The sequence below is a fragment of the Pseudorasbora parva genome, chromosome 19, assembly GCF_024679245.1.
Source record: "Pseudorasbora parva isolate DD20220531a chromosome 19, ASM2467924v1, whole genome shotgun sequence".
Classification (NCBI taxonomy): Eukaryota; Metazoa; Chordata; class Actinopteri; order Cypriniformes; family Gobionidae; genus Pseudorasbora; species Pseudorasbora parva.
The window spans coordinates 27,320,667-27,335,310 of NC_090190.1; the positions used below are offsets into that span (position 1 = coordinate 27,320,667).

The 14,644-nt window shown below is 39.1% G+C and overlaps 2 protein-coding genes across 2 annotated transcripts in view; one reads left to right on the forward strand and one right to left on the reverse strand.

Annotated features, from left to right (window-relative positions):
* The window catches only part of LOC137048292 (SH3 and cysteine-rich domain-containing protein 2-like), a 146,765-nt gene extending 145,542 nt beyond the window's left edge, over window positions 1-1,223 (reverse strand). Inside the window, exon 1 of the mRNA XM_067426401.1 lies at window positions 1,148-1,223. The gene's annotated coding sequence lies outside the window, so the exon portion shown is untranslated. The remainder of the gene's footprint in view (window positions 1-1,147) is intronic.
* Window positions 366-14,644, forward strand: part of cratb (carnitine O-acetyltransferase b) — a 33,164-nt gene continuing 18,885 nt past the window's right edge. Inside the window, exons 1-6 of the mRNA XM_067426399.1 lie at window positions 366-952; window positions 1,177-1,392; window positions 6,365-6,483; window positions 7,269-7,322; window positions 12,195-12,360; window positions 12,601-12,775. Coding sequence (XP_067282500.1) covers window positions 902-952; window positions 1,177-1,392; window positions 6,365-6,483; window positions 7,269-7,322; window positions 12,195-12,360; window positions 12,601-12,775 — 781 coding nt within the window. The 5' untranslated portion in view covers window positions 366-901. The remainder of the gene's footprint in view (window positions 953-1,176; window positions 1,393-6,364; window positions 6,484-7,268; window positions 7,323-12,194; window positions 12,361-12,600; window positions 12,776-14,644) is intronic.

Here is a 14,644-nt window from a genome sequence, read left to right on the forward strand (position 1 = left end):
ATCACACAAGAACATTTTGATAAATAAACCTAAAAAAATACCTGCCTAGAGAGGAAAAGAACACTTTGAGTGCGTTTATATGCATGTTCTTAAGCCGATTGTGCCTAAAGAGGGTCGCACACCGGACTGAAGCTCAGCGCCGTGTCTCAGGTATCTCACACCAGGCAGACGTGAACATTACGCAAGCTCAATTTTGAATTGACTTCTGACAGAAGAGCTGCTCGATGAGTGTTTAAAATAAGCTATTTTATTTACCTTATTTCTAATTTATTTCTAGACAATAAAACTCTTGACAAACTCACAACACATTTAATTTTGACTTTACACAGAATTTAATGTTAAAACGGCTTGCCATAGACAAAGGAATTGAAACTAAACGGCTTGCCAAATCTCAATTCTACTTGATGGATGATGCAGAGGAAACTCTGACCAATAAGAGGGCAATTTTACTTACACGTGACTTGTAAAAACATACACATTTGGGTACGCTTTAAAATGTTGCATTGTGGAAGCGAACCGGACTAAGAAGAAAATGCAACATTGTAACAAAAATAAGTCCTGTAAGCAAGCGATCAGGATCTGAATAGACCTTCGCTAACTGTGTTGCGCTCGTATACGAAAGGATACGGCATTGAACACTAAACACTGCACACGTGTTAGCGTCCACACCCGAACTGCGTGCAGGAGCTCACGAACTTCAGCGAACATTGACGATTTAACAGACTCAACACTTTAACTGTCAGAATAGTTTGTTTCCGTTTTCTTTTGGACCGAAGAATAACTATTTAGTTATCGTGTGATACCATTGATGAAGATTCAGAGTCGTGACGTTCGTTCTTTAAGCCTACATAAATAGAATACTAGTTTGCTATTTTTCATTCCAAACAAACAGCGTAAAACTATGATTTTAGAGAGAATACCTCCAAGAATATGCTCGTTATTAATGCACAGGGTAAGTGTATTATTTTGTGTTGTGCGTGCATATATCCCAAGTAATGCTTTTGTTGTTTAGAACATGTTTGACAGTGATGGATTAGACTTGTAAATATATGTATTAATAGATGCAAACTTATCTTTATCCGGAGTAGAGGGGTTTATAAAAGGTGTGACTCGTAACTTTATTTAAGTGAAAACTTCAGCTCCTCACTTTTAGTCATCATGTGTCACTTTCGTCAGGCCGTGCTGAGACAGGCCCACTCGTCGGTTCCGCCGCAGCCGGTGCCTCCGCTCGGCCAGACCCTGCAGCGCTACCTGAGAGTTCTGGAGCCGCTCTTACCGGAAGATGAGCTAGAACACACCCGCAAGATCGTGCAGAAGTTTGGCTGCTCTGGAGGCCTAGGCGAAAAACTACAGCGAGAGCTGCTCAAACGAGCAAAGCATTCACACAACTGGGTGAGAATCACTAAATATCAGTTTTTACCGTTGCTGCACTAAAACAATTGCATAAAGTAATTGCATTATCATCTAGTAGCAGCATGTTTGGTTCTTTGAAAAATTGTGTTTATAAAGTACTATTAAATTATGATATGTTATGCTAATTATTCATGCCTACTGTATAGTAAAATATCATTTTTTTAACAGTATACGGGGTAAAATATGGCAGTGTTTAAAGTGAAACTTTGAAATGTTATAACACATAGTGTGAGCTTTTCAGTCCTTAAATTGTGAATCCTTGCTTTATTTCTTTGTGTCTTAACTCCTTCATCTTAGGAGATGAGGAAAGGATGCAAGGTTGGAGGAATTGTACTTGTAAATGAATCAAGAATCACTTTAAGGTGGGGGTAAGCCATATCTGGGGGGGGGGGGGGGGGAAGGAATGCTGTTTCATGCATACTGAGCTTTTTACACTGTTAAAGACTTGGATTCCCATCCTAAACATAGACAAAATGTCATTAGTTTCAAAAACTAATGTTGGACGTTTGTTGGAGTATTTCTGTGTTAAAAATACTCCTTCCGGTTTCTCACAAGTTTCGGAGAGTTTTTTTCGAGTATGGCTGGACTTGACGTTAATAGATCGGAAGGTCCTTGTATGGGCTGTACGGGCTCTTCTCCCGGTAGGGTGCGCGCGCGCTTGACTAGAGCGAGAGAGGAAATGCACGCCCATAAATACTCAGATGTCGATCCAGGCGCCGCGCTCCACTTTATTTCTATGGGTGACTTCAACGCTTCAGCACAGCATTCCGGGAAGGCAGCGCTGCATTTGACCCGATTTGAAAGCAGAAATGATGGGAAGCTTCACAACATCGCTTCAGTCAGATTGGTGCTTTAGCTTTAATTTCTACATTTCCATAACTGTTTATTTCACACCAACATAATTAATTGTTCTGCATCTGCGAGTGTGGGTGGGCTTTTGATATCGCAGCTGTGCTTCCTGCTCTACTTCCTGTGCTCTACTGCGCAACTCCTGTCCCGAAATCGCTACTGCGCAGACTCGGTCCCAAGATGTCAGCGCCGTGCACCCCTGCCTGAAAGCTTCAAATATGGCAAGCGGAAACGGATGATGTCGAGTCGTCCATATTTTTTTACGGTCTATGATCCCAATCATACTTTAAGTGTAAAGTGTAGGACTAAATCTTAAAGCTACACTGTGTAACTTTTTTAGTTTATTCTTAGCTAAAAAAAAAAAAAGTAGTTCTTTCAAAAATATGTTCTCATTATTGTATATTCTTCTTTCAAGTAATAAAGTATTCTCTTAAGTTTATAATATGCCACTGAAAATACATACGGGTGAGGGGTTCGAATGCTGGTCGCCATGTTGCCCCTCCATCTTGAAAGTACATTAGCCAAAGAGGGACAATACCCATAAATTCAAGCTTTGCCTTTCACGTTTTAGCACTTGATGGCACCGTGTTGAATGTGAAGAGGGGGATTGCCATGTTAATCTTGGACTAAAACGGCCTAAAGCCCTGCATTTATGCCCGAGCCCGACGGGCCCCGACTTTTTTACGCCCCTCGGGCCGGGCTTCGGGCCAATTTTCATGTCATACCTAAAACGCGGGCCGGGCTTCGGGCCTTTTTATAGGCTTCTCCTTCGTTTTATATTTATTTTATCAATTAAAAGGAACAATGAGTTCTGCGCTGGTGGAAACAACACGAGACCATAATAGCTAACGCAACTGTTAAGATGGCTCGCACAGTGTTCAGTGCATAGGTTCAGAGTCCGCGCCAGCAGCAGCGCGCCTTTCTTCAGCACGGAGACACACTGCAAGCGTGGTGTGAGCATGGCGTTTCTGTTGCGTGTCATCCGCGGGGCGTCTGGTGCTATTAATGTACAGGGAAGCCCTATACTTCATGTTAAATATAAATATATTGCCTATTGATACAGCAAAGACAACTTCGGCAGTAGCCGGCCCATGCCATATCCATGGTATTGACGGCAAAAAGGCTACAGAATAATTCGTTCTGTATTGACTGGTTTAATATTTCAAAATCGATAATTAGGCTATGTTGTCTTTTATTATTACAATTAGGCCTATCTGCATTTATGTTAACCTACAGACTTTCAAACATTATGTCATTATGTGTCACAATGTTTTATGGGCTATATGTTGTAGTCAGATAGATATGATGGTGCTGCAACACGCATCGCCGCAAATGACTAATGCAAGCCAACGCAAATGGCCGTAAATGAAACTTAAAATAAGTCTAAGATAGTCAAAAACACCATCATCTTCAATAAAAATGAATGAGATGAATGAGATCATTATCTTACCAGTGCGTCGCGCTCTCTTATGTGGTATTTGAATCTGAAATAAGCTGCTGAATAAAATGCATCTTAATCTTTTGCTTCCGTTGCTGTAAACTCCGTTAAATGAGCATATACCCCGGGAATTGAAGATGGGATTTATATTCATTTGCGTAGGTGTAAGGTAGGCTATAAGACAACCTGCATGTGCTTTTTTTATTTTATTTGTTTAGCTCCGTTTGCGAGAGCCGCGAGCAGAATCAGCCTGCCTCAGCTCGTCAAAAATGCCTTTTAGGCTACTGGTGGTAATAGTTGGCGAAATTAACTAACATTGTGATGCTTGAAGTGTTTTATGGATTTTATTATAGGCAAGACAAGTCAAGAGTTGATTTGAGAGACTAAATTAATTAAATATGCGGTTAACTCACTGTCGGCCGCTGGCCGCTTTTGGTCGTCACTTAAAAAAATTAAAACTTTAATTTAACAAACAAAAAAATGCTCTAAACATTTTTCTAAATTAACTTACTAAAGAAACGAAACGAAAAATAACTACTTTGACATTAAAAACAAAACAGAATTATTTTAATGGCTGCAACAATGTAAAAAAAGAAAAAAAAGAAAAAAAAAAAAAACGGGCTCCAGTCGGACTCGGGCCGAGAATTTTGATAAGCTGTCGGACATGGGCCGGGCTAGGGCCTCAGCGTCTCGGGCCCGGGCCGGGCTAGGGCCTAGATTTGAGGCCCGTGCAGGGCTCTAAAACGGCCACCGTAGGAGTTAAAAAGAAATCAGAATTGAGAGGAAAATAAACTATTATTCACCGTATGGTCATATACCTTTTCACCGCTTGATGGGGGAAAATATCACACAGAGTAGCTTTAAGTGTCAGTCTTAGAGTTGATTTACTACACTTTGCTGTGCCACAAAGGGGATTTTGGATGATGTCATAGGCATGAACCAATCACTGAATAGATGTCCTTATTTAAGAATATTCTCAGATAAATTCACATTGATTGGTGAAATTCCTTAGAGGAGTTTACATCCAATACACATTTGACAATAAAGAGTTTTCAAGAGAATTCATTATAATATACACATTTTAAATGAAAGATAAACATGTTTTTATCCATGTCTTAATTAAAAATGTTAAACTGGTGTGCTGTCAACTGACCTGCCTATAGCCTAGATTTTTTTTTTTATATAGCTAATCAGCCACCATGGATTCCAAAAGAAAACCGAAATGGCAGGAGGAAGAAGCGATCGCTACTGCTTGCTGAATTACTCGAACAGCGTTTTTTAATGTATTTATAAAACCCAACATTAACCAGCGCTGAAAAAGATGATGCCTGCTCTGTCCAAACGATACCGTTTGATTAACTGCTTGTCGTCAAACATTTCGAACACATCTCCTCAGCGCCATCACAAGTCCTTACTGGCAACTCCTAACCACTTGAGAGACCTCTCGAGGTGTCTTAAATAACTAATTTGATATCTTGCTTTTATACTTAAGTTTGAAAGTAGGAGTACATTTCATGAATTCTCAGCACTTAAGACTAAAATAGCACTTTGAGAAGCTTGATAAATACGGGCCCTAATATTACATGGGTCCTACTTCTTGCCTGATTGTAAGTCAATCAATCAGTCAATCAACTTTATTTATATAGCACTTTTACAATAACGATTGTTTCAAAGCAGCTTCACAGTGTTAAACAGGACAATATTGCAACAAAATTTGATTTGGCTGCACAGTCGTTCTGGAGAAAACGGTGATGTTATCAGCTTGTTTTAATTTATCATAGAGCGACAATGTTGGCAGATCAGTATTATAGTTTATAGAATTAAATAAGACCTAATTAATTAATTTTATTTTTATATTTAGTTGAATAATTTGGATCATATTTTTAGTGTCCCCAACTGAGCAAGCCAAGCCAAAGGCGACAGTGGCAAGGAACCAAAACTCCATCAGGGCATGATGGTTAAAAATAAACCTTGGGAGAAACCAGACTCAGTCGGGGTACCAGTTTTCCTTTGGCCTATTATCAAACAGTGTATGATTATTATTCTGGCAACCTTACAGGTTAGAAATCATATTGGATCAGAATATTCAAAATTTTAGGGTATCAGGCAAGATACGGGTTTATTGAGGATGACGTGCCAGTGAGGCAAATTCAGAAGAGACACCAATTGACACTGTCTCAGCAGACACTCCAGGATGTGTCGGTCACGATTTTTGTTCCACAGACATTTTCCACTTTCGTTTTTTTATCTGCCATCTCTCGTCACTTGGCTTATGTCCATCCTGTGTGTCGTGTCTTTTGTTGCGTGTCTTTTGAAAAATGACATGCACCGAGCGATTCTCTTCTCCCCATCATTAGTAGACACACAACTTTGTTTTGGTACTTGGCCCAAGGCAATTTTCTAAAGTATTACCCCACCTTTATTATAGCTTACCCCACCTTTAAAAGTGAATGCAGAAGGCAGTTGCCCTTATGTTGTTGGAGAATCAGTTAGAGTACTGGGTTTAAGCACTTAATGTTGGTGTCTCAAAGCCTAGTGAACTTTCTAACATTTGGCATCACAGCCTTGTGCAACAGTTTGTTTATGTTTTTTAAGGTTAACTAGCAGGCTGGTGTGGTTGAATTGATCTGATATGTTTTGTGTGTGTGTCTTCACTTTTTGCAGATCTCTGATTGGTGGGTGCAATGGGCATACCTGGAGTGCAGGCAGCCTTTAGCAGTGCATTCAAATCCAGCCATCTCTCTGCCTAAACGTGACTTCACAGACTGGAGAGGCCAACTAGTGTATGTGACAACCAAAATCTACACATACTCAAACAAACACCCCCATACAGAACCATATAAATGATTTAAAATTGTGCTAAAATAATTTATTGGACACTAAGTTCAAAGTATTTAACAAGTTGTTTTATTTGATATATCTAAGATATCACTTAACCACCCCCCACTCTTAAAGGGTTAGTTTATCCACTTATTTCTAATTCTGTCGGCTTGGTGTAAATAGCAGTTATTGCTGAGAAAATATGGTATTTTCACTTAATGTAAATAGTCTAGTTGCATCTATTGCAAGAACAAACCTCATTGATTCTTGCGGAAGCTCAAAAGCGCACCATAACATGAGAATAAACCTCATTGGTTCTCGCACGTCAGGCAAGCAAGCTTGAGCTTCCGTTTATTATAACTAATGTGCATTAATTAATGTTTATGTTGACAAAAGTGTAAATCACTTCAGCATGTACAGTGATTGTGTCTCTTCAAGAAATTTGGACTAAACCACTCAATTCATATGAAATAGTTTTAAAATATCTTTATGAATTTTGTGAAGCATCAAATTGGTAGTTGTGTAGCTGTCAACAGAGAGACAAAAAATCTCTCAGATTTTATTAAAAATTTCTTTGTGTTCAAAAGATAAATGGAAGTCTTATAGGTTTGCAATAAGATGAAGGTGAGAAATTAATGACAGATTTTTCATTTTTTGGGGGTGAACTAACTCACAAATATACTCTTTGCCAAATTGCTTTATTTATTTTATTAATAGATGCTTTATGTCTATATTGTTTCTTGTGCAGGTTTGCATCCAAGTTAATTGCAGGAGTGTTGGACTTCAAAGCTGAGGTGGACAGGTTTGTCTCATGAATTTATGTCTTGTGTCTATTGACAAATTTACTGTAACGTGCCAGATTTACACATTTATCTAAACTCTAAACACATTCTCATTCTCATTCTCAAAACACTCTTATTTTTTAAATACAAATGGAGAACACAATGTCATTGATTGAACAACCACTCAAAACTGATTTAACAATATGATGAGACACAACCATAATAAGTACAGTTCATTGTGGGCTGTATACTGTACAATGAACAAATTGTATGGCCTTGAACATTGTACCGACTGTTCAATAGATTTTGACTGGTTGCAGGTTCATATCAACAAAGAACAATAATTAATGTCATCACAGAGTCAAAGGACAAGTTTGTGATATGTAGGGTACAGTACTGTAAAAATCAACCCGATCTAATGGAAATGCATATTTATAGCATGAATTGTATTTATTGTGCGATTTATACACCAAAATTCGCTTTCGTGTGCATGTAATACTCACTTTTTAATGTGTTATGTGCACGCACTCCACACCACTAAACCTACCCAATGGATATGATTTGCACATGGCTTATAAATAGCAGAATAAAAATAATATGTGCATGTTATATGCACGTATCCATATTCCACAACACAACCTACCCAAGCCTGTTATATGCACGCACCCTACTCCACTAAACTATACCCAGTGGGGTGACGATAAGAATTATATGCATGTAAAAACTAATTTTGGCATATAAATCGCACAATAAATTCAATTTGTGTTCAGTTCTCCCACTTGAAAATCATGCAGGGGTCTGAAATTGTCATCGGAGGTGCATGTCCACTGTGAGAGACATAATCTAAAAAACAATCCAGAAATCACAATATATGATTTTTTTTAACTATTTATCTGTATGATACAGCTGCAAATAAGTATTTCAACGCCTGTCTATCAGCTAGAATTCTGACACTCAAAGACCTCCACGCCATTTATTATCCTAAATTAGATGCACCGGTTTGAGGTCGTTAGCTGCATAAAGACACCTGTCCACCCCATACACTCAGTAAGAATCCAACTACGAACATGGCCCAGACCAAAGAGCTGTCCAAAGACACTAGAGACAATATTGTACACCTCCACAAGGCTGGAAAGGGCTACTGGGAAATTGCCAAGTAGCTTGGTGAAAAAAGGTCCACTGTTTGGAGCAATCATTAGAAAATGGAAGAAGCTAAACATGACTCAATCTTCCTCGGACTGGGGCTCCATGCAAGATCTCACCTTGTGGGGTCTCAATGATCCTAAGAAAGGTGAGAAATCAGCCCAGAACTAGACGGGAGGAGCTGGTCAATGACCTGAATAGAGCTGGGACCACCATTTCCAAGGTTACTGTTGGTAATACACCAAGACGTAATGGTTTGAAATCATGCATAGCACGGAAGGTTCCCCTGCTTAAACCAGCACATGTCCAGGCCTGTCTTAATTTTTGTCAATGACCATTTGGATGATCCAGAGGAGTCATGGGAGACAGTCATGTGGTCAGATGAGACAAAAATATTACTTTTTGGTCATATTGGTCGTGATTCCACTACATTTGTTTGGAGGAAGAAGAATGATGAGTACCATCCCAAGAACACCATCCCTACTGTAAAGCATGGGGGTGGTAGCATCATGCTTTGGGGGTGTTTTTCTGCACATGGGGCAGGGCGACTGTACTGTATTAAAGAGAGGATGACCGGGGCCATGTATTGGAAAATTTTGGGGAACAACCTCCTTCCCTCAGTTAGAGCATTGAAGATGGGTCGAGGCTGGGTCTTCCAACATGACAATGACCCAAAGCACACAGCCAGGATAACCAAGGAGAGACTCTGTAAGAAGCATATCAAGGTTCTGGCATGCAGGGTGAAGGAGGAAGAGCAAAAAATTGCAAAGCAGAGTAGTAATTTCTGATCAATTTTGAGCTACTAGAACATGTTTTCATTCATCAAAATCAATGACAGAAAAATATGAAATTTGTTTTGAGATTAAAAATGTACTTCTCCCTGAGAAGACAAGTTTTGAACAATGTGTTTTCTATTTTTTGGTTTATTGTTTACTTACTGCTTGATAGTATATATAATTTTGATCACTTTGTTTATGATTTGAGAGCAGTGTTTGATTTTGAACACAGGTAAAACTGTTTTGGGGCAAAAGTTCAATTTTGCCAGATGAGTCTGAGGTGTAGTAAATAGTGCTTGAAGAGGTTTTGTGTTTAAAGGTGCCCTAGAATGAAAATTTGAATTAACCTTGCCATGGTGAAATAATGAGAGTTCAATACATGGATATCACATACTGTGAGTCTCAAACATCATTGCCTCCTACTTCTTATGTAAATCTTGTGAATCCAAAACTCCACGGAAAAAAAAGTGCTTCTCAACATAACGCCAACCATGACGCAAGCGTTGGGGATCATTTATATGCACGCCCCCAACATTTGCATCTGTCCAAACATGTTCATTGTCAGGCGGAAATGGAGCAGGTACAAGTTGCTCGCATGGACACACTTCATGTTCCAGGCTGTTCAGGAGACCTGAGGACTTTACATATCCTTCCCACAGATAAAAAATGTCAACAGTCATGGTTGATGTTTATAATCCGATACCACAACAACTTAATTCAAGATCGTTCGTTTGTTCGGCCTATTTCAAGCAAGCTTCGCTCGGCATTTTAAACTGAAGAAAGTGACAACTGTATTCCTGCAAGCAGTAAGTAGCGATTTTTATCCACTTATTGACTGTTTAAACGATTTCTGATTAAATTGAAAGTTTCTTAGAGAGACAGCATTGTCTAGATAACGCAAGATGCTAGCACAGTAATAATAGGAAAGACCAAGTACCATACCAAACTAAATAGTGTGTCTAATGACAGGGTAATATTATTTTGTATTACAAAATACAACTGTAGATACTTTGCTTAGATCGTTCACTCGATCCTTCTAGCAAACGTCACCTTTTCCGCCATATAAGTTAAAACGATAGTCATTTGACAAGGCTATATAATATATTTATTATTTTTTGAGAACTGAAGTATGGTGTTTCCTATGATGTTTTTGCCTATTTGTATTTTAGATTAGGCTACATCACAATCACTGCGTAACCTTAAGCCTATTCAGACTGCACGATTTTCAAACTCGTCGGGTCACTGCTCTATTTACACTGCATGACTATCTGGGGTATCATTCAGTCACTGCTGTGTTCACACTGCACGATGGTTTGACGACAGAGGAGTTCACACTGCATGACTGAACAAGAGGAAGAAATGCCGACAACTTTCTCTCTCTCCGGTGCGCAAACTACGTTTCCCAACTACACGTGCGATGTGCCGAGTAAACAACGCGAGATCACACGTGCGTCAGACCCATAGACCGTAAAAAGGTCAGACCGGAGTTCTCGCGCGAGACTTTGAATTGTTATTTAAAATGATAAACTGCACAACGTTTGCTTCAAACTGTATGTGCGCTGATTTGTGGAGAAAAAGAAAAAAGATAATGGCGGAAGAAATTGTTGGAGAGACAGAGGGAGCCAGGATTGTGTTCTGCAACAACAGTTTGAGGTAAATAAACAATTTTGTAATGTGCTGCTGCTGTGGCTGGATGTGCAAATGTTTGGGCTTTTTTTCTGTTTGATAGAATTGTAAATATATCTATTAAAATACTGATATTCTGCTCTATAACTCCTCCCTGAACGTCCTGCTGCCCTGTATCTCACTCTTTCATTGGCTGTCGGTCATCACCGATGTAATTTTCAGTCAGAACGCAGTTCACACAGCAGGAGTTTGAATCGCCGACAGGTCCAGATATTTAGCATGCCAAATATCTCACCGGCGTCGGCGACTCGTTGGCGATTCTCTCTGATCGCGTCTTTGATTATTCACACTGTGTGATTGTAGCTCGCGTGCACGAGCACCGATTTGCCTGTGATCTCGGGCATTTGTCGGCGATTTCGCAAAACCTGTCGGCGACTCAAAATCGGCGCAAAAATCGGGCAGTGTGAACTAGGCTTTAGCCTACATTGTGACTAACGTTATATAAACATGCAATATCGTTGACGAAAAAAGACAAGTCTAAAATGTAGGCTACATGACAGTTTAAGCAGAAGATCTCAAATGGAGATTGATAAAATGCAGCTTACTTGTTTATTGGTGTTTTCAGATCGTCCGTGCGCAAGAGAGATCTTGCATGCATATGGTTGCCAGATTGGACATGTTTAGGTAAAAACCGGAGAGTATACGGGTTTCTTTTCACAAAAAAGCTCTGTTTGGGGGATTTATTTTCTGAAATTTGGTAACCGCACTAACGCAAGCTCTTTCTCCCGTGCGGATGATCTGAAAACACCCAATAAACAAGTAAGCTGCATTTTATCAATATCCATTTGAGATTTTTTGCTTAAAGTTTTATTTAGTCGGTCTGTGTTGTGTCAGGACGGTCAGGACTCACGAGCTGCTTCACTGAACTGCAGTGAGCTGCTGAAATAAGCCAATCAGAGCAGAGCTCAACATTAATATTCATGACTCTTCCAATTAAGGCAAAAACAGAGCATTACATCCTAGGGACAATTTATAGGGTTGTAAATGGACCTGTAAAACTGTATCTGGACAGAAAAAAATTCCCTTAAATAAGCCACATACCATCTATGTAGATATCAGAGAACAATTTAACATATTGTTTCAAATCATTCTAGGGCACCTTTAATGTTTTCAGAAAATGGAACAAGGTTTCAGAAATAGTGTTTTAGCAATTGAGAAAGCATGTTATTATTTCTGAATATATCAAACTGTTGCTGGCTGTTGCTCAATATGATCTTCCTTCTCTTTTTTTCTTGATTTCTATCCACATATTCTGTCCTCTCTTGCGGTCTGTCTTTCATCATCCAGTGGGAGGCTAGCAGTAGAGTATATGCGTGGACAGCCGTTATGTATGGAATTGTTCCCTCAGTTGTTCTCCTCCTGTCGAATCCCAGGACCCAAACATGACCATGTTGTCCACTATGGACGTCCACGCCGTGGTCCAGCTCACATTACTGTGGTCAGGAACTACCAGGTAACCTAGATTTTGTAAGGTGATATAATCAAAACGGATATAGTTGCAATCTATTTTCCATTACAGTAAGTTTACAATTCATATACTGTAGAGATATTAAAAACTGTTTAATCACTTGGTTCATTTTGATTTCATTTCATAAATCGCACATTATAAATTCAAAGTATACATTTCTTTAAAAAAAAACACACAAAAAAACATACATTTTAGTGAACTGTAATTGGTTGTGTTTGTGTGTAGTTTTTCCAGTTGGATGTTTACAACAGTGATGGAACACCATTGACAGAAAGTCAGATCCATGCTCAGCTGTTGCGAATCCGCTCTCAGTCGTGGAAAACCGATAAGGAACCAATGGGAATTTTGACCAGCGAACATCGTCACACATGGGGTCAGGCTTACACTCGCTTGCTCAGAGGTATGTCCGGCACGCTGACCTACACAACACCAGATTTCTTGTGATCTAACTTGCATGAAATTGCATGGTTCAGAAAACACAACAAAAGGTTGTGGTTGTATACTGCTAAGAGAATAGTTTTAAAAATTACAGTTTTCTAATGATCCATTAACAGGAGTGATGCACAATAGGTTTATTACTGTGTAAAATATGAGGTCAGTCTTTGCCTTTATAGGAATAGCTCTTATAGCCCATTGTGGCTTACAATGTTGGGCAGTAGCGAACTAGAAGTAGCAACCCTGCTAGCTTAACTAAATTTTTCAGTAGATTGTCAGTAGCTCAGTTACTTTTAAAACAACTACTTTATCCCGCAAGTAACGGTGTAGGACAACCAAAAGCTATGTTCCATTTTGGGTTCTGACGAGAACGAGCCTGTAATGAGCAAAGCAGAGCGGTGTGACACTCTGCTTAATATTCCGCTCTGTCCAGACGCGCTCCACTCATGATCTGCACACCGGTAAAACAATGTTTACTCAAATTATGTTCCGACATGAAATTTCTTTGTACTGTAGCCTACTATACCTGTTGTAGCCATTAAACAATATATTTTGTTTCATATTTATGTTTAAATATTAGAATGTTATTTTTAAATTTCTTCCAGCCAAAATTTATTATGAAAAGTGCAAACATGCACAATATGTCAAAGAAAGAATGGGTCAGAAATTATTTTGACCACTTCACTAAAGCTGGATACACACTGTGCGATTTTGGCCACGATTTGGCCGTCTGAGACAAACTGTGCAAATCCTAAAATATTCCTCTGATCCTAGGCTAAAATCTGAAGTCTTTGATTGTTAGTTTGACATGTTCAGATTAATGCTGCGATCAAATTTGACCCCGGAAGAAATTCTGGCAGTGTCAGAAGATTTGATGCACAGTCCTGCAGTGTGACTTCTCCTATGACAACCATCAAATTATCTTTTGTTTTTCAAGACAAACTTTGTCCAAAATGAGCACTAGAGATTTCTTTGTAGCCACCATTTTAATTTCATGTATAATGCAACTCAATGTCACCAAACCATCATTGATTGATAATATAAAACTGCGGATGGGTTTTCTTGTGTCCGTCCATTTTAGCACGCCTCAACTATTGTACAGTCTGACATTAATGACAACTTACAGTGTGACATGGCTTACAGAGGGGATCATGTTCTTACAGTCTGACAAGAAACAATCATAAAGAACTATTCATAAAGAACTAAATTGCACAGTGTGTACCCTGCTAGTTTTGTTTTGTAGAAAGCCTTTCTTAAAGGACAACTCTAGTGAGGAATGAACCTAGGGGTAATTAACAGATGGTTACCGAGTAGATCCTTCTCTCGTTTTAATGAAAATCGAATGTAAAGAGTTTTATCTCTAAAAACAGATTAGCTTATAGCCCTTGTCTATGGGGCACAGGGTAGACACAGGGCAGGAAAATTAAATCGCTAGTTAATACCACTGCTCAAAATAGCCTCACACTAACACTGTAGCATAATGAGGGTCCCTACATGCAAACCAATCCCTCACATGAACTGACAGGAGCTGAAGCTCATTAAATATGCAAATCTTATCCAATCCTAGCCATGGGCATTTTCTTCCAAGTCTACAGTGTGGCATGGCCATAAAAACAAAGCGTTCAGGAAGGCCTCAGAACCAGTGTAGAAAATAGCCTAATACTTAATCATTATGATGTTTTTGAATGGAAAAAACATGCAAATTTCATAAGTTGACCTCAGACAACAGTATAAAAAAATAAAAAAGCCAGTTTATGATCCCTTTAAATCACAAAACGACTGAATGAATGATGTTGGTTTCGCACTGTTCAAGCAAGCAGCTCATGACTGGCGT